Source organism: Macaca mulatta, chromosome 16 (assembly GCF_049350105.2).
Source record: "Macaca mulatta isolate MMU2019108-1 chromosome 16, T2T-MMU8v2.0, whole genome shotgun sequence".
NCBI lineage: Eukaryota > Metazoa > Chordata > Mammalia > Primates > Cercopithecidae > Macaca > Macaca mulatta.
The window spans coordinates 3,012,174-3,033,595 of NC_133421.1; the positions used below are offsets into that span (position 1 = coordinate 3,012,174).

General features: G+C 58.0%; 1 protein-coding gene across 6 annotated transcripts in view; it reads right to left on the reverse strand.

The window, feature by feature from the left end:
• Positions 1 to 139: 139 nt before the first annotated feature.
• The window catches only part of MYO1C (myosin IC), a 33,041-nt gene continuing 11,758 nt past the window's right edge, over positions 140 to 21,422 (reverse strand). For all 6 annotated transcript variants that reach the window (XM_028835850.2, XM_077969727.1, XM_077969728.1 and 3 more), the window contains 27 exons: positions 19,900 to 20,079; positions 19,722 to 19,820; positions 18,766 to 18,879; positions 18,604 to 18,675; positions 17,971 to 18,090; positions 17,768 to 17,850; positions 17,449 to 17,554; positions 17,255 to 17,335; positions 16,870 to 16,961; positions 13,369 to 13,463; positions 13,245 to 13,291; positions 13,044 to 13,124; positions 10,241 to 10,346; positions 10,025 to 10,142; positions 9,337 to 9,450; positions 9,185 to 9,261; positions 8,674 to 8,742; positions 8,488 to 8,572; positions 8,229 to 8,388; positions 7,560 to 7,643; positions 5,647 to 5,740; positions 5,497 to 5,552; positions 5,187 to 5,322; positions 5,038 to 5,108; positions 4,618 to 4,715; positions 3,815 to 3,914; positions 140 to 2,248 (listed from right to left, as the gene is read on the reverse strand). In XM_028835850.2, the coding sequence (XP_028691683.1) occupies positions 2,222 to 2,248; positions 3,815 to 3,914; positions 4,618 to 4,715; positions 5,038 to 5,108; positions 5,187 to 5,322; positions 5,497 to 5,552; positions 5,647 to 5,740; positions 7,560 to 7,643; positions 8,229 to 8,388; positions 8,488 to 8,572; positions 8,674 to 8,742; positions 9,185 to 9,261; positions 9,337 to 9,450; positions 10,025 to 10,142; positions 10,241 to 10,346; positions 13,044 to 13,124; positions 13,245 to 13,291; positions 13,369 to 13,463; positions 16,870 to 16,961; positions 17,255 to 17,335; positions 17,449 to 17,554; positions 17,768 to 17,850; positions 17,971 to 18,090; positions 18,604 to 18,675; positions 18,766 to 18,879; positions 19,722 to 19,820; positions 19,900 to 20,079 (2,565 nt within the window). In that variant the 3' untranslated portion in view covers positions 140 to 2,221. The remainder of the gene's footprint in view (positions 2,249 to 3,814; positions 3,915 to 4,617; positions 4,716 to 5,037; positions 5,109 to 5,186; positions 5,323 to 5,496; positions 5,553 to 5,646; positions 5,741 to 7,559; positions 7,644 to 8,228; positions 8,389 to 8,487; positions 8,573 to 8,673; positions 8,743 to 9,184; positions 9,262 to 9,336; positions 9,451 to 10,024; positions 10,143 to 10,240; positions 10,347 to 13,043; positions 13,125 to 13,244; positions 13,292 to 13,368; positions 13,464 to 16,869; positions 16,962 to 17,254; positions 17,336 to 17,448; positions 17,555 to 17,767; positions 17,851 to 17,970; positions 18,091 to 18,603; positions 18,676 to 18,765; positions 18,880 to 19,721; positions 19,821 to 19,899; positions 20,080 to 21,422) is intronic.

Genomic DNA, 21,422 nt, shown 5'->3' on the forward strand with positions numbered 1-21,422 from the left:
GCAGTCAGCCAAGATTGTGCCACTGCACTCCAGCCTGGGTGACAAGAGTGAGACCGTCTCAAAAACAACCTGCAACATGAGACCCTTGGTTGCCTCCCAGGGGCCCTCCTCGTTTCCTAATACTGACAAGGAGACCACGTTGGCAAACACATATTGCTTTATTTAGTGTTTCTCTGGATTGCAGAAGTGTCAGCAGTGGGCTGAGACCCCCAGAAGGGCACAGAGGCAGCTGGGCAGCCCCCAGGCCCTTGAGGGTAGGGGTGGGGAGAAGCAGCAGAAAGAGGTGGTGCCCCTGCCGCTCCCCCCAAGGCCAGCCCTTCCCCGTGCTCCCATGCCAGGGAGGGGTCAGGGGCCAGAAAAGGCCCTACATCCTTGAGTGGGGCCCAAGTGTGCAGGCAAGCTGTCCGTCATCCTAAGGCCTGGACTCAGGCAGAGGCGCTTTTCCCATCTGGCAGACCCCAGGGCTGACTGCTGGTCAAGGAGCCAACTCTGCTGTCAAGACATGACTGGGTTTTATGGGGCTCCCGGTCCCTGGGAGTGGCAGTGAGGCACTCTGAGGAAGGGCTGCCGTCCTGGTTTTGTGGCAACCTGCCGTATGACTGCGGGCAAGTGCCTTCTCCTGTTTGGGCGTCCGTCTTCTGCTCTAACATGAAGGGGCTGAGCTGGATGATCTCCCAGTCTTCCAACTTCTATGGCCTAAGACGTCCTTCCTCACTCCAGCATGGCCTCAGACTGCGATGATGAGGACAGGAAAAGGGCATTTTTTTTTTTTTTTTTTTTTTTGAGACGGAGTCTCGCTCTGTTGCCCAGGCTGGAGAGCAATGGTATAATCTTGGCTCACTGCAACCTCCACTTCCCGGGTTCAAGCGATTCTCCGCCTCAGCCTCCCGAGTAGCTGGGATTACAGGCGTGCACCACCATGCCCAGGTAATTTTGTATTTTTACTAGAGACGGAGTTTCTTCACGTAGGTCAGGCTGGTCTCGAACTCCTAACCTCAGATGATCAGCCCACCTTGGCCTCCTAGAGTGCTGGGGTTACAGGCGTGAGCCACCGTGCCCGGCCTAAAAGAACATTCTTTTTTTTTTTTTTTTTGACGCAGAGTCTTGCTCTGTGCCCCAGGCTGGAGTGCAGTGGTGCGATCTCGGCTCACTGCAAGCTCCACTCCCCCGGGTTCACGCCATTCTCCTGCCTCAGCCTCCCGAGTAGCTGGGACTACAGGCGCCCGCCACCTCGCCCGGCTAATTTTCTTGTATTTTTAGTAGAGACGGGGTTTCACCGTGTTAGCCAGGATGGTCTCGATCTCCTGACCTCATGATCCGCCCGTCGCGGCCTCCCAAAGTGCTGGGATTACAGGCTTGAGCCACCGCGCCCGGCCTAAAAGAACATTCTTAAGGCAGGAAGAAGAGGGCAGGCAAGCGTGGTCTCAGCCCGCAGATGGAAGTCAGAGTGGGCTGCAAAAGGTGCAGATGGGCAGGCAGGGAGACAGGTAGACAGACAAGGTGCCAAGGGAATCAGGAGGAGAGGTGGCCTGGCCAGCGAAGAGGGCACCAGAGCCCAGCCCACCCCACCTCTCAGCTACATTCCTCGCCCTGCTGGGGTCAGGGAAAACACACCCATGTGTCCTCGGGTGGGAAATGGCTTTTTTTAAAAAATAGTTTCCTATAAAGCATCAAAAAAAACCTCAGAGAAAACCTCAGCAAAAGTTCCCTTCTCTCAAACATTTGGCATCGGCAGTAGGGCTGGCATGGCTCGCTCTGGCCCTGGCTTTGCTATTGCTGTGGCCCGGCCTGGCCCACTCCTGGGGTAGCTCCTGGCCCCTGCTGCTCCCTCAAGAGAGGGATGGGCAGGAGGTGGGAGACGGCAGGGGGGCTTTGGGGCGTCCCTGGGTCCCCGTCTGAGGGATGGGCAGGAGGTGGGAGACGGCAGGGGGGCTTTGGGGCGTCCCTGGGTCCCCGTCTGAGGGATGGGCAGGAGGTGGGAGACGGCAGGGGGGCTTCGGGGTATCCCTGGGTCCCTGAGGGATGGACAGGAGGTGGGAGATGGCGGGTGGGTTTCGGGGTGTCCCTGGGTCCCCGTCTGAGGGATGGGCAGGAGGTGGGAGACGGCAGGGGGGGCTTCGGGGCGTCCCCGGATTCCTGTCTGGAAGTTTGAGTCTTTGGTAATTGGGAGGGGAGGACAGAAGCAAAGCGCTGGGAGCTGGGAGTCCAGTGAGCGCCTCTATCACCGGGAATTCAGCCTGGGAGCGACCTGCGGGGCAAAGACATTAAGTGGTGAGGGGGAGACGGGGGGCCCCGGGTCGGGGGGCAGAGAGACACCCAAGTGGTGAGGGGGAGACGGGGACCCCGGCACTCAGGCTTTTTTATCCTTTTTATGGAGAGTGGGGTCTCACTATATTGCCCAGTCTGGTCTTGAACTCCTGGGCTCAAGCTATCCTCCCACCTCTGCTTCCCTAAGGGTTGGGATTACAGGCGTGAGCCGCTGCACCCAGCCCCAGCGCTTACATTCACGCGTTTGAGGCAGGCAGGAGTGGTGGGGGCCTAGTGGTCTCCATCCTGGAGACTCGGACCTGACTCCCACAGGAATGCCCACCACCCTGGCCAGGGTGAGCCTCTCCTCCCTCCTGGCACCCCCTAATCATCCCGTATCTTCCCTGCATTACCGTGCTGCCTTTTTTTTTTTTTGAGACAGGGTCTCATTTTGTCACCCGGGCTGGAATGCAGCAGTGAGACCTTGGGTCTCACTGGAGCCTCAGCCTCCTGGGCTCAAGCGATCCTCCCACCTCAGGCTCCTGAGCAACTGGGAGTACAGGCGCCCGCCACCACACCTGGCTAACCTTTTTGTATATATATATATTTCTGGAGACAGCGTTTTGTTCTTGTTGCCCAGCCTGGAGTGCAGTGGCACAATCTCAGCTCAACGCAACCTCCACCTCCCAGGTTCAAGTGTCTCTCCTGCCTCAGCCTCGCGAGTAGCTGGGATTACAGGCGCGCGTCACCACGCCCGGCTAATTTTGTATTTTTAGTAGAGACGGGGTTTCTCCATGTTGGTCAGGCTGGTTTCGAACTCCCGACCTCAGGTGATCTGCCCGCCTTGGCCTCCCAAAGTGCTGGGATCACAGGTGTGAGCCACCGCACCTGGCCTTTTTTTTTTTTTGAGATGGCATCTCACTCTGTTCCCCAGGCTGGAGTGCAGTGGCATGATTTCAGCTCACTGCAATCTCTACCTCCTGGGTTCAAGCAATTCTCCTGCCTCAGCCCCACTACTAGCTGGTATTACAGGCACACACCACCACGCCCAGCTAATTTTTGTATTTTTAGTAGAGTCGGGGTTTCACCATGTTGGCCAGGCTGGTCTCGAATGCCTGACCTCAGGTGATCCGCCCTCCTGGGCCTCCCAAAGTGCTGGGATTACAGGTGTGAGCCACTGCACCCGGCTTTTGTATTTTTTTAGTAGATGGGTTTCACCATGTTGGTCAAGCTGGTCTCAAACTCCTGGCCTCAGGTGATCCGCCCGCCCCGGCCTCCCACAGTGCTGAGATCACAGGCGTGGGCCCCTGGCCTCAGGTGATCCGCCCGCCTCAGCATCCCACAGTGCTGGGATCACAGGCGTGGGCCCCGCGCTGCCACCTTTACAACTTTCTGCACTGAGGGGCGCGAACGGCCCCTCTCTCCGGCCCTCATGGGTGGGCCATCGGATGGAAGAGGTGGTATGATGGCCTCTGGATTAAGGCCCATGGTGAGGTGCCCGGACTCTGCCCAGCACAGCCAAGGAAGGCACAGCCAGGCCATGAGCGGGAAAGCAGACCCCACTCACCACAGCCAGGTGCCCGTTCTTGGCCTTGGTGATGAGCAGCTCCGAGCCGGGGGTGAAGTCGATGGTACCATCCCTGCCGGGGCCCCCTGCAAACGTGATGCTGGGGGAACGGGGTGGGTGAGGGTTTTTCCATGGAGACAGACCCCCAACTCTAAGGTGGGCCCCCGCTCTGTTCCTGGATGCCCACACAGCCCCCTCTCCACCCCCCACCCTGTCCTCGGGTGCCCACACAGCCCCCCTCCACCCCCCACCCTGTCCCCGGGTGCCCACACAACCCCCGTCCACCCCCCACCCTGTCCCCGGGTGCCCACACAGCCCCCTCACCACCCCCCACCCTGTCCCCGGGTGCCCACACAGCCCCCTCACCACCCCCCACCCTGTCCCCGGGTGCCCAAACAACCCCCTCTCCACCCCCCACCCTGTCCCTGGGTGCCCACACAGCCCCCTCTCCACCCCCCACCCTGTCCCCGGGTGCCCACACAGCCCCCTCACCACCCCCCACCCTGTCCCCGGGTGCCCACACAGCCCCTTCACCACCCCCGCCCTGTCCCCGGGTGCCCACACAGCCCCTTTACCACCCCCGCCCTGTCCCCGGGTGCCCACACAGCCCCTTTACCACCCCCGCCCTGTCCCCGGGTGCCCACACAGCCCCCTCTCCACCCCCCACCCTGTCCCCGGGTGCCCACACAGCCCCCTCACCACCCCCGCCCTGTCCCGGGGTGCCCACACAGCCCCCTCACCACCCCCCACCCTGTCCCCGGGTGCCCACACAGCCCCCTCACCACTCCCGGCCCGCATCTCACCTGCCCTGGTTGATGTTGACGTTGTTCACACGGTCGGCACTGATGGCTGTCTTGGTCAGCGTCTCAATCACATGGTCACTCTGCAGCACCACATCTCCCTGGGGGGCCAGGAAGGAGGGATCAGGCCCTGGCCAGAACTCGAGGACCCTCTGCCTCACCTCCCCATCCACTCTTCACTCCCTATCCACCCCCTGCCCCCATCCACCCCCCAACTCCTCCCCATCCAGCACCCCATTCACCCCCAATCCCCCCTACCCCCTCATCCCATCCATCCCCCCACCTCCCCATCCACCCCCACGCCCCCTCCCCCCCACCTCCTCATCCACCCCCACACCCCCTCCCCCCCACCTCCTCATCCACCCCCACTTCCCCCTTCCCCCCATTACTCCTCAATCCACCTCCTCATCCATGAAAGGGCACCTTTTGCTTATTGTCTTCACGCTGTACATGAAGCACAAACAGACTGTCGCTCAGGCTGCTCACGGAGATTCCTGAAGGGAGAGGGCAAAGATCAGAGGTCAAGTGTCAAAGCAGGGGCCCTCCCCCTGCAGCCCTGGACCCTGGCTGACCGGTCAGGTTGGCGTAATCAATCCTCTGCTTAACTTTGGCGTCCTCCACGATGACCACGGCGTTGGGCGTAAGCAGCAGCTGCCGGGAGCGAGGCTTGTAGCCCTTGCGGTCATATTTCACGACAGGCACAGCATACTGGGGACAGAGGCCAGGCTGAAGGGGCTTGGGGAGAAGCTCCCAAGGCTCCGCCTGTACCCTGACCTGCCTCCAGCTCCTGGGCAGCAGAACCGCGCTGCCGGACTCAGGGCTGCAGGCAGGCTCTTACCTGAATGGGCTCAGATGGACTCAGGGTTGAGGGCAGGCTCTTACCTGAATGGGCTCAGAGCCCAGGGCCTGAAGCACTCGGGAGCTGATCTCGTCTGCACCTGCAACCCAGATGGCAGGGAGGGAGGTCAGAGGAGGCAACAGGGGACCAGGACAATGACGAAAGGTCTGAGTGCTGGAAAGTCAAGGGCTCACCAAGCCGAGTGCTAATGAAGAGTCTGGGCACACTCTGAGGGTAATTATCCTTCTTGCCCTTGAAGATCTCACTAGCCACGGCCTTCTGCTGCAGCTAAGGAGACAAGGGGGGTGAGGAGAGTATCACGGTGGGGGGTACTATCTTGGGGGGCAGAGCCAGCCTTAGGACCTGAGACAGCCTCCCTCACCTGCTTGCTGGTCCCCCTCTTGCTCAGCACCAGGAGGTTGAGCCCTGCCCCCCACACTCCCATCAACCCCCCACTTCCTGACCCTCTGCCGCCACCAAACACTCCCCAGCGGTGTCATGAAGGCACTGCCGGGTTTTGAAACTAGCCTTTGGCCGGGCGCGGTGGCTCAAGCCTGTAATCCCAGCACTTTGGGAGGCCGAGACGGGTGGATCACGAAGTCAGGAGATCGAGACCATCCTGGCAAACACAGTGAAACCCCGTCTCTACTAAAACTACAAAAAACTAGCCGGGCGAGGTGGCGGCGCCTGTAGTCCCAGCTACTCGGGAGGCTGAGGCAGGAGAATGGCGTAAACCCGGGAGGCGGAGCTTGCAGTGAGCTGAGATTCGGCCACTGCACTCCAGCCTGGGCGACAGAGCGAGACTCCGTCTCAAAAAAAAAAAAAAAAAAAAAAAAAAAGAAACTAGCCTTTGTAATGTTTCCCCACCCCATCAGGCCCTGGTGGCCCTGAGACTCAGCTCCAGCTTGGGGTCTTCTAAGTAGCAGATCACTAATACTCAAGGTTACTAGAGGTTATCTATGCTGGGTGGGTGTTTTAGAATCATCCAGTACTGAGTTGGCAAAAACACGGCACATCAACCAATGCCTGTAATGAGGGCAAACATCACCAATCCATCCAAGTGAAGATGCAGACTTTTCAACACAGGGTTCTGAGCAGTCTCTACCAATCAAGGGCAGTTGGCCCACAAGGTGAACCCTATTGGCCACCCCAAATGTACTCCAGCGTCCACTTCCTACACAAGGCCCAGCAGGGCCTGGCATCCAACTGAGGTCGCCAGTAGACCGGGGTAAATACAGTAGACCAAAGAAACGACAGCAGACAGGGGTAAATACAGCAGACAGGGGTAAATACAGCAGACAGGGGTAAATACAGCAGACAGGGGTAAATACAGCAGACAGGGGTAAATACGGCAGACAGGGGTAAATACGGCAGACAGGGGTAAATACGGCAGACAGGCGTAAATACGGCAGACAAGCGTAAATACGGCAGACAGGGGTAAATACGGCACACAGAGGTAAATACGGCAGACAGGCGTAAGTACGGCAGACAGGGGTAAATACGGCAGACGGGTAAATACGGTAGGCGGGGTAAATATGGTAAACCGAGGTAAATACGATAGACGGGGTAAATATGATAGACAAGGTAAATACGATAGACGGGGTAAATACGGTAGACGGGGGTAAATACGATAGACGGGGTAAATACGGTAGACGGGGGTAAATACGATAGACGGGGTAAATACGATAGACGAGATAAATACCATAGACGAGGTAAATACGGGGTAAATACGGTAGGCGGAAGTAAATACGGTAGACGAGGGTAAATACGGTAGGCAGGATAAATACGGTAGATCAAAGTAAATACGACAGACGCGGTAAATACGGTAGGCCGAGATAATACGGTAGGCAGAGTAAATACGATAAGCCGAGATAAATAAGGAAGGCAGGGTAAATACGGTAGACCGGGGTAAATACGATAGACGAGGTAGAGTAGACCGGGGTAAATACGGTAGACTGGGGTAAATAGAATAGACCAGGGTAAATACAGTAGGCGGGGTAAATACGGTAGACCAGGGTAAATGCCCCTCTAGGCCAACACTCTCTGAGGAATGCCTGCGGTTCCCTGACTCCACTTCCTCATCCTCACCCAGCACCACTCTCCGTACCTGCTGCTTCCACTCAGGGCTGATGCTCCGGCAGTATTTCCACACCATGTTCTTTATGCACAGCTCCCGCAGAAGCTCTGAGGCCTGAAGGGAAGAGTGAGGTCAGAGCTCCTGGACACCCTGGGCCCTTCCCTCTGAAGACATCGAACATATGTTACCCCAGCCTTTGGATAAGCAAAGCCCCCTCCATCTGGACAATGCTTCCACTCCTGAGTCAAGAGACCTTACTCAGCAGGGCGCGGTGGTTCACACCTATAATCCCAGCACTTCGGGAGGCCGAGGTGGGTGGATCACCCGAGGTCAGGAGTTCAAGACCAGCCAGGCCAACATGGTGAAACCATATCTCTACTAAAAATAAAAAAATTAGCTGGGCGTAGTGGCAGGTGCCTGTAATCCCAGCTACTTGGGAGGCTGAGGCAGGAGAATCACTTGAACCCGGGAGGCAAAGGTTGCAGGGAGCCAAGATCGCGCCACTCCCTGGGTGACAGTGTGAGACTCCATCTCAAAAAAAAAAAAAAAAAAAAAAAAGAGAAACCTTACTTTTCACTGCCCAGCTCTGGTCCGGGCCCTCCGTGAGCCCCTCCCTGACCGATCCTTTGGCCCCAAGAAATCAGACCCTTCTGCTGTGTACTTTGATGGTCCCTAACTTGGCAGGGGGTGCCCACAGACCTCACGCAGGGCAGGTGGGGGTGTGGGCCAGGAGGTGTCCAGGACATTCCGGGGCAGCTGCCGCCGCAGGTTTAGCAAAAAAGAGGTGCGCACGTGGTCCAGGAAGAAGGCGTTCTCGGGGCAACGGGGCGCGTGGCGCAGGATGAAGCCTCGGATGAGCCTGGGGTCGGGGGCCAGACAGGGTTGAGGGCGAGGAGGCTGGTGGTGAACCCCCCACACGCCCTGCTCTGCAGCCCCCACAAGGCACCCTGGTGCTCACCGCCGGATGGTCTGCGCTGCCCACTTCCTCTTGGTTGCCTTCCTCCGGCCCAGCGTTCCACGCCACCACGACTGGATGCAGATGGCTGTCGTGGAGACCACAGATGGCTGACCTCCATCTTCTTACCATGGTGGCCTCCCCTGGCCCCAGACCCCGCCCCTCCTGAAAACCCATGGGCCCACGAACCTGATCGCTTCACCCGGAGGAATTTCTGCCGCCAGTGAAAGCCCCTCCAGGCAGCTTGGATCTTGGTGGCTGCAGTTGGGAAAGAAAGGCAATTGGCCAGAGCGCGGGGAGCCAGCTGGGAGCCTGGTGCCGTCTGCACTCCATGAGTGGCATGAATGGGACAGTGGCCGAAGGAGCCAGCGAGCAGCAGAGTAGTGAAGAAGAATGAATGTGGGGACTGCCCGGAGAAGGGGGGGCAGTGGGTGCGATGGCGGGCGTGAGGCTGGAGCTGGTAGGGAGGGGGTTCCAAGTCAACTAGTGGACTCCCTGGAGGAGGACTCCCTGGAGCTGGGTGTGGGGCTGGGGCTGGTAGGGAGGGGGTTCCAAGTCGACTAGTGGACTCCCTGGAGCTGGGTGTGGGGCTGGAGCTGGTAGGGAGGGGTGGACTCCCTGGAGAAGGAGCCCAAGGGAGTGACTTCCCTGCTTCCCGGAACAGACCCCGTGCGGCAGGAAAGGTGGGCTTCTCTCTCACCTAGGCTCTGCCGCCGGACCTCCAGGGCATCCTCTGTGGCAAACAGGGTCTTGGGGAAGCGGATGAAGATCTTGGTCCTGGGAAAGCAGCAGTGATCAGCCTGGGGTTGCCACCCCTATTCCCCGCAGGCACCTGGCATGGGCACTACTCACCTGCCCATCTTGTACTCTTCTGGCTTGTAGCCCAGGTGCCGGACCAGCACAGCCACCCCATCCTGTGGCCGTCCTGCCCACGTGGGCCACGTCTCTGGGCACAGTGACTTGTACCTGGGGATAGGAGGGGCAGGAATGCACGCAGTCCCCACCCACCCCAGTTAGCAGCCTGCTCTGGGCACCCACTGGGTGCTCCCATTGACTCGTTCACAGCTCGCAGGAGGCTCACTCGGTCACTGCCCCCATTTTAAAGATGAGGAAACCGTTCTTATCTACCTAAGGCCAAGTAACTAGGAAGTGGCAGAGATGAAATTCACACCGTTTGGCCCCCCAGACCCCCGACTCAGAAGAACCACAAAGCCGCTCCACCCTTTCTGAGCCGCTTGGAAGCTGCCCTACAAGGCTTGCTACCGCCTGCCCCTGATGCCCGGCACGTGGACGTAGGCCTCCTGTACCCCTGAGCGAGCGCTCCCGGAGGGCACGGCCAGGGGAGCCGGTCGTTCTGTCCACCCAGCTTGATGTCAGGTCTGCAGCACCAAAGGTTCCTAGCACGAGGCCCCCAGCAGCCCAGGACCTCCGCGTCCACATTTCTAAAATGGGGCCGAGAACCCCTGTCTGCCCTCATGGGACCTAGGGGCTCCTACCCTCCCGCTCCCCTTCCCCGGCACCAAGCCGGACCTGCCCCTACCTTTGCAGGAAAGCTTCGTATTTGCGGCGATAGGCAAAGCCGGCTCTGCGCACGCGCAGGTTCTCCATCAGCCCCAGGTACTTCACCTGGTGCCGGATCAGCACCTCATCAAAGCGGCCTGGGGGAGGGGGAGAGCCACGGTCAGCAGGCTGGCGCTGACAGTCTGTCAATTGCAGGGGAGGCCCGGCCCCTAAGTCCCCCGTGGGAGGGGCCTACCGGGCTGTTTGGCATCATTAGGCTTGATGCAGCGGACGTAGGCGGGCTCCTTGGACTGCAGGATCTCCACCAGCTGCAGGAGGCTCATCTTGAACTGGGTGGCGACCTGGAGAGCCGAGAGGCATGGAAGGTTGGCCGGAGCTGGGCTAAAGCTGCTGACCCCAGCAGCGAGTACCCCACTCCTCCGGCTAGTGACGCAAGCAACAGCCCCTGATTCGGCCTGGCCCTTATTCCTCCCACCGCACATTCCTCACCGCAGAGGAGGGGGCCAGACTCCACCCTTACCCTCCGGCTGGGCGAGGGACCGTAGTCTCCGAGCCTCACTCCAGTCTAAAACTCCTGCTCAGGTCTCCCAGCAACCTCAATGCTACACCTCCCATTAGTGACCCTTCTTTTTCTTTCTAGAACTTCAGGGCTGCGTTCCTGAACAGCGTGTCCCATGCTACACATTCAGCTATTATCTGGGTACGCTGCTCTGCAGGATCTGGAAGGATCTCAGGCCTGGCGGAGGAACACACTCTTTAGCAAAGACTCACAATTCCGTGTGGTCCGAGAGTAGCAGGTGTGTGCCTGGGGGTTCTGAGAGCCCCACAAAGGGACAGCTCATCCAGTCTGAGGGGTAGGGAGCACCAGGAGGCGTCTTCTAGAAATGACGCTCGGCTGAGCTTTAAAGGGTAAGGAGGGGCGGCTGCAGTGGCTCACGCTTGCAGCAGTGGCTACAGGGAAAGACTGAGGGGAAGCTGCTAAGTACTCCGGCAAGATCCACTGGCTGGAGAAGGGGGACAAGGAGAAAAAAGAACTAAGGGGCCGGGTGCGGTGGCTCACGCCTGTAATCCCAGCGCTTTGGGAGGCCGAGGCGGGCGGATCACCTGAGGTCGTGAGTTCAAGATTGCCTGGCCAACACGGTGAAACCCCCGCTCTACAAAAGTTAGCTGGGCATGATGGCAGGTGCCTGTAATCCCAGCTACTTGGGAGGCTGAGGCAAGATAATTAAGTGAACCTCCCACTTGAGCCTGGGAAGCGGAGGTTGCAGTGAGCCCAGATTGCGCCACTGCACTCCAGCCTGGGCAACAGAGCGAGACTCCGTTTCAAAACAAAAAAAGAACCAGGGATGACACTCAAGTTTCTGGCTTGGGAGACTGGGCTAGTGATCCCTGTCCTGAGTTAGGGAGAGGAGAAAGCCTGGAGGGGGAGATCAAGGGCCCGTTTGTTACAGACCAGTGGGGTCTAGGGTGCCCGGGGCCATCTAGGGGAAGAGGATGAGATTCGTGAGTCTGTGGCTTGTGGGAGAGGCCTAGGCGGGAGGGTGTGCAGGCATCCACAGCAAGGAGACGCTAGGGCCAGGAGTATGTGGGCACTTAAGGAGAGGGTGGGGCAGACAGCAGCAGCGGGCAGGGGCCCAGGGAGCCAGACCCTGGGCGGCATGATGCCTGCATGCCCTCCCTGCTAGGCAGTCTGGCTTCCACCTCCCTATGGACCCACTGACCTCACTCTTCTGGGGCTCCCTCTTCTTGCCAAGCCCAACAGCCGTACCTCTGCCCCCAGCTCGCTGGAGCTCTCCCTGCACCTGGCACCCTGGCCATGCCTGCCTTTCCCGGTCCTTCTCCTTGATGCCATGGCTTTCCCGCTCACCTCCTGGCCTTTTTAGACTCTGTGTCTGGATTGGACCCTGACTATAGGTTCATCTGACATTCCCAAGTCATCTCCAATGCCTCCTCCTCCAGGGAGCCTCCCCAACCCCTCACCCCTTCCGCCCTGTCAGGCCGTTTGCTGTTCCCTTTTTTTTTTTTTTTTTTTTTTTTTTTTGAGGCGGAGTCTTGCTCTGTCGCCCAGGCTGGAATGCAGTGGCTGAATCTCACCTCACTGCAAGCTCCACCTCCCGGGTTCACGCCATTCTCCTGCCTCAGCCTCCCGAGTAGCTGGGACTACAGGCGCCCGCCACCTCGCCCGGCTAGTTTTTTGTACTTTTTAGTAGAGACGGGGTTTCACCGTGTTAACCAGGATGGTCTCGATCTCCTGACCTCGTGATCCGCCCGTCTCGGCCTCCCAAAGTGCTGGGATTACAGGCTTGAGCCACTGCGCCCGGCCGCTGTTCCCTCTTCTAAGTTTGCAAAGCACCCTGTGCACGTTGCTGCAGGCACACCCACTCATTCTGGTACCTCAGTGCCTGGCAGCGTCTGCTATAAATGTCTGCTGAGTGGGTGGACACATGACAGCAGCCACACAGAGGCAGCTGTCAACACAGGGACACCCACAGAGACAGAGGTACACACGGATTCCCCTACAGACACAGCCCACACTTAAGACACATGGCTCCACTCTAGACACAGCACACACACACACACAAGTAGGCAAACAGGGACGGGCGCGGTGGCTTACACCGGTAACCCTAACACTTTGGGAGGCCGAGGCAGGTGTTTCACCTGAGGTCAGGAGTTTGAGACCAGCCTGGCCAACATGGTGAAACCCCATCTCTACTAAAAATACAAAAAATTAGCCGGGTGTGGTGGCAGGCACCTGTAATCCCAGCTACTTAGGAGGATGAGGCAGGAGAATCGCTTGAACCCGGTAGGTGGAGGTTGTAGTGAGCCAAGATTACGCCACTGCACTCCAGCAAGGCTCTGTCTCAAAAAAAAAAAAGTAGGCAAAGAGGCACCTAAGGCAGCCCCCTACAGACACCTGCATATGTGCACACAGGCTCCAACACACGTTCACACGCACGCTGCCAGCTCCCAGGCTCACACAGGCCCTCATGCATGTTGGGGTGCACACACCCCTGTGCCCGGTCCCGCCACCTCCTCACCGTCTCTGGCCGCTTCTTGTCACTGAGCTCGCTCCGGTCGAAGCACTGGCTCATAATGGGATTCTTCGAGCTACACATGGTCTGTGTGGGCAGAGCCGGGGTCAGGGAGGGGCACAGGGACAGGCAGGACAGGCTCCTGGACACAGGTGCAGAGCTGTGGGCTACCACCACCCCCACGCCAGCCTCCCGGGCCCTCCTCACCTCCTTAAGGTTCCGGAAGAGAAGGTCATTGTTTTTGTCCAGAAACCCTGGGAGGGGAGAGCAGGTGTGAGGTGAGACAGCCTCCCTGCAGGCCCCGGTGGGGACACAGCCCCAGAACCCTCACCTGTCACGCTGTAAGTCACCTCCCCAGCGTAGTGCAGAAGGCGGAATTCCCCTCGGCCCAGAGATTTCCGGGTCCGCTGGTCAGCCAGCTTGTGCCTGGGGGTGATGGGGTGGAAGCTGCAGATGGCCGGCCTGAACCAAGCCCTCTGCCTGCTGAAGGGGCTTCAGGAACAGGAACCAGCCACGTAAAGAGCAGGCGCACCCCAGGCCGGGCACGGTGGCTCACGGCTGTAACCCCAGCAGTTTGGGAGGTTGAGGCGGGCAGATCACAAGGTCAGTAGTTCGAGACCAGCCTGGCCAATATGGTGAAACCCCGTCTCTACTAAAAACACAAAAATTAGCCAGGCATGGTGGTGGGCACCTGTAGTCCCAGCTACTTAGGAGGCTGAGGAAGGAGAATCGCTTGAACCTGGGAGGTGGAGGTTGCAGTGAGCCAAGACTGAGCCACTATACTCCAGCCTGGGTGACAGACCAAGATTCCGTCTCAAAAAAAAAAAAAAGAGCAGGCACACCCCAGGGCTGGGTCACTGAGGCAGGCCAGGCAGAGCCAGTGGCCTCCCTGCTCAGAGCAGACCACAGAGGCTCAGAGAGGTAGATGGCCCTGGTCGGGGCCACACAGTGCCAGGACTGGGAACTTCGCCATCTGACGGCCAGGGCACGCTGCAGGGAGGGCAACTCGCGTTGCTTCCGGCTGCTGCGGGCTCTGCTCAGAAGGCGGTGGTGAGCTGCCCACTACTTCTCAGAACGGAATCTGCCGCCCCAAGAGAGCACTAAAGTCTTAGGCATGTTTATACCCTTTGGCCCACTTGCTACTTTTAAGAACTATTTCAAGCAGCTAACCAGAGATACAAAGATGGAAGGCACGAGATGTCTGTGGCAGCCTTGTGATTCCAGCAGAAACCCGGTGGCTGGCCAGGGGCCCTGAAGAGCTGGCTGAGAGAGGGGAGTATCTGTGGGTCAGAGCCACTCCAGGAAGAGTTTTGAGGAAAATTTTCTGTTTGATGATAAAGGAAAATGTGCAGGATATAGCATTACCCTGAGCCTTATACACAAGAAGTTCTTGTCTATGAAAAAAATGCATAGAAAAAGGCAGGAGGGAAAGGCAGGAGGGAAATGCCTCACACGGTTATCAGCCGTGGCCTTTGGGCAACAGAATCACAGGTGGCTTTTGCGTACAGTCCAACTTTGCGCTAATGAGCAATATTATTTTTATAATCAGAAACAAGTTTTTAGTATTTATTATTTAACGAATCAGGCAGCCCCTAAACCAGAACAGATTCAGAGAGACTCCCAGAAACAAGTTTTTTTTTATTTGAGATGGAGTCTGGCTCTGTCATCCAGGCTGGAGTGCAGTGGCGTGATCTCAGCTGACTGCAACCTCCACCTCCCGGGTTCAAGCGATTTCCCTGGCTCCCGAGTAGCTGGAATTACAGGTGCCCACTACCAGGCCTGGCTAATTTTTGTAGTTTTAATAGAGACGGGGTTTCGCCATGTTGGCCAGGCTGGTCTTGAACTCCTGGCCTCAGGTGATCCGCCCACCTCGGCCTCCCACAGTGTTGGGATGACAGGCGTGAGCCACTGTGCCCATCCAGAGACAAATTTTCAATATCTTTTTTGTTGTTGTTGTTGTTGAGACGGAGTCTCGCTCTGTCGCCCGGGCTGGAGTGCAGTGGCTGGATCTCAGCTCACTGCAAGCTCCGCCTCCCGCGTTCACGCCATTCTCCTGCCTCAGCCTCCCGAGTAGCTGGGACTACAGGCGCCGCCACCTCGCCCGGCTAGTTTTTTGGTTTTTTTTAGTAGAGACGGGGTTTCACCATGTTAGCCAGGATGGTCTCGATCTCCTGACTTTGTGATCCGCCCGTCTCGGCCTCCCAAAGTGCTGGGATTACAGGCATGAGCCACCGCGGCCGGCCTCAGTATCTTATTATGCAAAAAATACTCATGGATTTGGCATTCAGCAGCCCTGGGACTGACCCCAGCTCGGCAACCTAGATGAGAGGTAACTTCGGGGAAGTGCCTCTGCCTCTTGGAGTCTCAGTGAGAAAACACCAAGAACCCCTCCCGGAGCGGCCGCAGGAGAAGCTACGACGTGCACGGCACGCGTGAGACCGCGCTGGACAGAGGCACTTACTCCTGTTCCCACCTCGCCCCACCTCAGGGGATTCCTTCAATAAAAAGCAGTTTCCAAATAAGGAAAAATCTCAGCAAGGTTCTTTTATTTATTTATTTTTTGAGACAGAGTCACGCACTTTGGCCCAGGCTGAAGTGCAGTGGCGCGATCTCGGCTCACTGCAAGCTCCGCCTCCCAGGCTCAGGCCATTCTCCTGCCTCAGCCTCCCGAGTAGCTGGGACTACAGGTGCCCGCCACCTCGCCCGGCTAGTTTTTTGTATTTTTTTTAGTAGAGACGGGGGTTTCACCGTGTTAGCCAGGATGGTCTCGATCTCCTGACCTCATGATTTGCTTGCCTTGGCCTCCTAAAGTGCTGGAATTACAGGCATGAGCCACTGAGCCTGGCCTAGCAAGTTTCATTCTCAAAAAAGAACAGGGGCTGGGCGCGGTGGCTCAAGCCTGTAATCCCAGCACTTTGGGAGGCCGAGACGGGTAGATCACGAGGTCAGGAGATTGAGACCATCCTGGCTAACACGGTGAAACCCCATCTCTACTAAAAAATACAAAAAACTAGCCGGGTGAGGTGGCGGGTGCCTGTAGTCCCAGCTACTCGGGAGGCTGAGGCAGGAGAATGGCGTAAACCCGGGAGGCGGAGCTTGCAGTGAGCTGAGATCCGGCCACTGCACCCCAGCCTGGGCGACAGAGCAAGACTCCGTCTCAAAAAAAAAAAAAAAAAAAAAAAAAAGAACAGGGAGGAAGCCAGGCTACTAGCATCTTTCTTTTTTTTTGGGTCGAAGTCTCGCTCTTGTCACCCAGGCTGGAGTGCAATGGTGAGATCTCAACTCACTGCACCCTCCACCTCCCGGGTTCAAGCGATTCTCCTGCCTCAGCCTCCCAAGTAGCTGGGATTACAGGTGCCTGCCACCACGCCCAGCTAACTTTTGTATTTTTAGTAGAGACGGGGTTTCACCATGTTGGCCAGGCTGATCTTGAACTCTTGACCTCAAATGATCCACCCACCTTGGCCTCCCCAAAGTGCTGGGATTATAGGTGTGAGTTACCACGCCCAGCTGTTTTTTTTTACTTTTTGAGATAGGCTCTTGCTCTGTAGCCCAGGCTGGAGTGCAGTGGGTTGATCCTAGCTCACTGCAGCCTCAAAACTGCAGGGCTAGTGATGCTCTCGCCCCAGCCTTCTGCACAGATGGGACTCCAGGTGTGTGTCAGCGTGCCTGGCTAAGCTTCTTAGTTTCTGGACACACATGAGGGGTCCTTAACTCAGCACTTGGTCACCTCCTTGTGGCTGGTGTTTTGGGATCGGGGAGGGACTCCCGCACTCTGCAGGTTCTGCCACAAGTGAGTCCTCGCCCCCAGCAGCCCCGCGGCCCCACTCACGTCAGGAAGTGTGGATGGTGCTTGACTGTGTCCTCCAGTTTCTCTAGGAAGGTCAGGTCCGTGGCCTCCCCGGGGCGCAGACACTCCTCATCCTGGGGGGTGTGGCACAGGGGGAGGGACATATGGGGGAGGGGCCAGAGAGCATAGAGGATTGGGGTCACCATGCTGGGAGGCTCAGACACAGGGGAGGGGGCAGATCACTGGGAGCCTCCATAGAGCTTCTGACCGGGGCGGCGCCTCCCTCCATCCGCCATTCACAGCCCTGCCCTGTCTTTACTCAGCCCCAGACTCTGGCCCTCTGTGGACCAGCCTGGAGAGAACGGAGAACGGGGACATCCTCCCACCCAGCCTCCAGCACGAGGCCTTGGAGGCACAGAGGACTCACCAAAATCGAGATGATGCCCTTAAACTTCTCCTCCACCAGATCACAGATGATCTTGTTGTTGAAATACTGGACGGGCTCCCACTGAGGGGCAGAAAGGAAGGCAGGCATCACCGTGGGGTCCTGGCACCCTCTCCCAGGGGCCCCGATGCCCAGGCTCCCCATGGCCCAGAGAGTGCCCTCAGGCTTGCACACACCGCGATGCCCTCTGCCTCGTACTCCTCCTGCTCCGACTTGAGCGTGAGCTCGATGAAGAGCTGCTGCAGCTTCTCGTTGCAGTAATTGATGCAGAACTGCTCAAAGCTGTAAGGAAGGAGAAGCGTCCACAGTGGCTCAGTGGGGACATAGGACCAGCAGAGGGGAAAGGCTGGACGAGGCCCCTGAGCATAGGAGGTGAGACACAGAGCCAGTCCCCGGCTGGCTGGGGAGTCACGGGGCAGGAATGAGAGGCTGGGGGACAGAAGAGAGGGAGCAGGACAGGAGCCTGGGAGGAGACGGGGGAAACGTGGCACTGACCTGTTATGCTGAAACACTTCGAAGCCATAAATATCCAGGAGCCCGAGAACCGTGGTACTCCGCCAGCTGGGGCTCTCCGCATCCTAGGGCAGTCATTCAACCGAAGGCGTGGACCCCTGCGTGTGCCAGCCCCACCCCGCAGCCCCCCGCCCCACTGATGGCCCTCCCTCCTGCCTCGGGAGCAGTGTGGAGTGAGCCCTCACCTTGGAGGCCAGCGACCTGTTGATCTTCCCCACGAGCCAGGTAAAAGTGCGGCTGTACACAGCCTTGGCGAGAGCGTCTCGCGCATAGGCGGCCTGCTCCAGGTTCAGCGGGCTCAGGAGCTGTGGGCGCAGCGTGAGGCAAGGAGATGAATGCCACACAGCTCTTGCATCCCACCTGCCCCCAGGCTCAGGCAGACCAGGAAGCCGTCACCACTCTGCACGCCCAGCTCCAGCGAGCCTGCGGTGTGGGGAGGGGTGCTGGTAGTGGGACCTCAGGGAGGACAGGTGGCCGCCCCAGTGGGAAGGTGGTAGAGGGACAGGTCTGAGTAGCTGGGATGACAGGCGCCCACCACCACACCCGGCTAATTTTTGCATTTTAGTAGAGATGGGGTTTCACCATGTTGGCCAGGATGGTCTCGAACTCCTGACCTCAGGTGACCCACCCTACCTCAGCCTCCCCAAGTGCTGGGGTTACAAGCATGAGCCACTGTGCCTGGCTCTCTGCTTCCCTGAGCAGCCTTCCTTCCATCCCTCCAGCACTGCTGAGGGGACCAGGCAAAGGGGAGTGATGGGAGTAGGGGCTGCTTTGGAACACCTGCCCCTCCACACCCGAGGGTAAAGGCCCGGCCTCACCTCCTCCCCCTTGGCGATGATCTTCCTGTGTGTCAGGGCTTCTCGCAGCGTCGAGCCTTCCACGCTGAGGAGCTGCCAAGGGCAGGCAAGGATGTGGTGAGGGCGCACCCCCAGCCCCCACCCCCGCTGTCCTTCCCTTACCCTCTGCCCGCCCCTGCTCACCCTGGTCAGATACTTCAGTTGGTTCTCGGTGGTGACCTGGGCGTTGCTCTCCTCGTCGGCAGCAAAGTGGATGTTACCCAAATGCAGGACGCTGGCCACGATGCTCAGCAGGTCCTGGGGAGCAGGCCGGGGGCAGGAGTGGGTGAGAGGGGCCAGAGAGCCCCAAGAGGGCAAGTAGCGGATGGCCATGCAGGGGTGGGTGGTGAAGTGTCTGAGAGGAGAAGGGGCTGGAAGTGGGAATGGGTGTTAAAGGTGGAAGGTGATTCTGGGGGTGGGCCAGGCACAGTGGCTCACGCCTGTAATCCCAGCGCTTTGGGAGGCCGAGGCGGGCAGATCATCTGAGGTCAGGAGTTCACGACCAGCCTGGCCAACATGGCGAGGCCCCATCTTTGCTAAAGATACAAAAATTAGCTAGGTGTGGTGGCAGGTGTCTGTAATCCCAGCTACTCAGGAGGTTGAGGCACGAGAATCACTTGAACCTGGGAGGCAGGTGTTGCAGTGAGGTCAGATCGCGCCATTGCACTCCAGCCTAGGCAAAAGAGCGAGACTCCATCTCAAAAAAAAAAAAAAAAAAAAAAAGGAGCCGGGTGTGTTGGTTCATGCCTGTGATCCCAGCATTTTCAGAGACTGAGGCAGGTGGATCACCTGAGGTTGGGAGTTCGAGACCAGCCTGACCAACATGGAGAAACCCCGTCTCTACTAAAAATACAAAAAATTAGCCAGGCGTGGTGGCCACCTGTAATCCCAGCTACTTGGGAGCCTGAGTCAGGAGAATCGATTGAACCCGGGAAACGGAGGTTGCAGTGAGCTGAAATTGCACCACTGTACTCCAGTCTGGGTAACAAGAATAAAACTCTATCTCAAAAACAAAACAAAACAAAACAAAACCAACAACAAAAGAAGGAAGTTTTGGGGGTGTGAGAGGAGGAAAGGGAGGGTCCTGGAAAAGGCCTCACCTCCACTTCATCCTCAGTGAAATCGATGACTGTCAGAGCCTTCCTGACCACCTTCCAGTCACTCTTGTCGTTGATGGAGGAGACTTTGGCACACTGGCCCTAGAGGAAGAGCACGGCTGGGTTAGAGCCCTGGCCACAGATCCCTGGGTGGCACCTGCCCTGCCTGCCAGCCACTCACCTTCACCAGGTACAGGTAGCTCTGGGGGTTCCGTTCCAAGCCCAGCCTGCGAAGAGTCTCCTCCTCACCCCCCTCCAGCAGCTGGTAGAAGACGTGGAAGTTCCGCTCCCCGTGATTCTGGTGCACCACTCGTGACTTTTCCAGGAGGTAACTGAGGATATGGCCACCCACGGGGGCACCCTGTGGGCAGGGCAGGGCATAGGCCTGGTCGGGGGAGTGGGAACAGAGCCATCTGCCCGTCTTCTCCCCTGACTCCTAGTCTTGGGCAGCCAGACCTGGGCGCCAATTCCAGTCCTGCCACTAGCTGTGTGGGCTCAGGCACGCCACCCACGCTGGACTCAGTTACTTCATCTAGGAAATGGGGAGATTCAACTCCATCCACCTGGCGGCTCCACCTGGATGCCTGACAAGCATCGCAAATTCAGCAGGCCTGAAACGGAACACCGGACCTTCCCCCTCTTCAAACGAGCTCCTTCCTGCTAGTGTCCGCCCATCGTGGTCAGTGGTGAGTACATCCTTCTCGTTCAAGCCAAGGCCCTGGCAGTCGTCCTGCAAGCCTGTTTTTCTTCCATACCCTACATCCAATCAGGCAGCCGATCCTGCTGCCTTAACTTTTAAAACATCCAGAATCCAATCACTGCACCACACTGGTCTGAGCCACCGTCACCTGTCACCTACACGATGACATCAGCCTCCTAACCGGTTTCCCTGCTTAGCCTGGTTCCCCCACCATCTATTCATCTACTCCCAATCTCCCAGTGAAGCAGCCAAAGTCTTTTTTTTATTTTTGGAGACAGGGTCTTGCTCTTTCACTCAGGCTGGAGTTTTTCACTGCAGCCTCAACCTCCCAGGGCTAGGCTGGAGTGCAGTGGTGAGATCTCAGCTCACTACAACCTCCGACTCCCAGGTTCAAGTGTTTCTCCTGCCTCAGCCTCCTGAGTAGCTGGGACAACAGGTGCCTGCCACCACGCCTGGCTAATTTTTGTATTTTCAGTAGAGACGGGGTTTCACCATGTTGGCCAGGCTGGTCTTGAACTCCCAACCTCACGTGATCCACCTGCCCCAGCCTCCCAACGTGCTAAGATTACAGGCGTGAGCCACCTCACCCAGCCCAATGACTCCCCTTCTACTCAGAGTTTTAAAAAAAAGGCCAGGCGCGGTGGCTCACACCTGTAATCCCAGCACTTTGGGAGGCCGAGATGGGTGAAACCCCGTGTCTGCTAAAAATACAAAAAATTAGCCAGGCGTGGTGGCGGGCGCCTGTAGTCCCAGCTACTCGGGAGGCTGAGGCAGGAAAATGGCGTGAATCTGGGAGGCAGAGCTTGCAGTGAGCTGAGATCCTGCCACTGCACTCCAGCCTGGGCGACAGAGTGAGACTCCGTCTCAAAAAAACAAAACAAAACAAAACAAAGGTTCTTGCAATGACCCAAAAGGGCCTGCACCATGTGGCCTCTCTCTGTTCTCAGGCCCCTGCTCTCTTCTCTGGCCGCTGCGGCCTCCGTGCTGTCCTGGAACACTTCCAG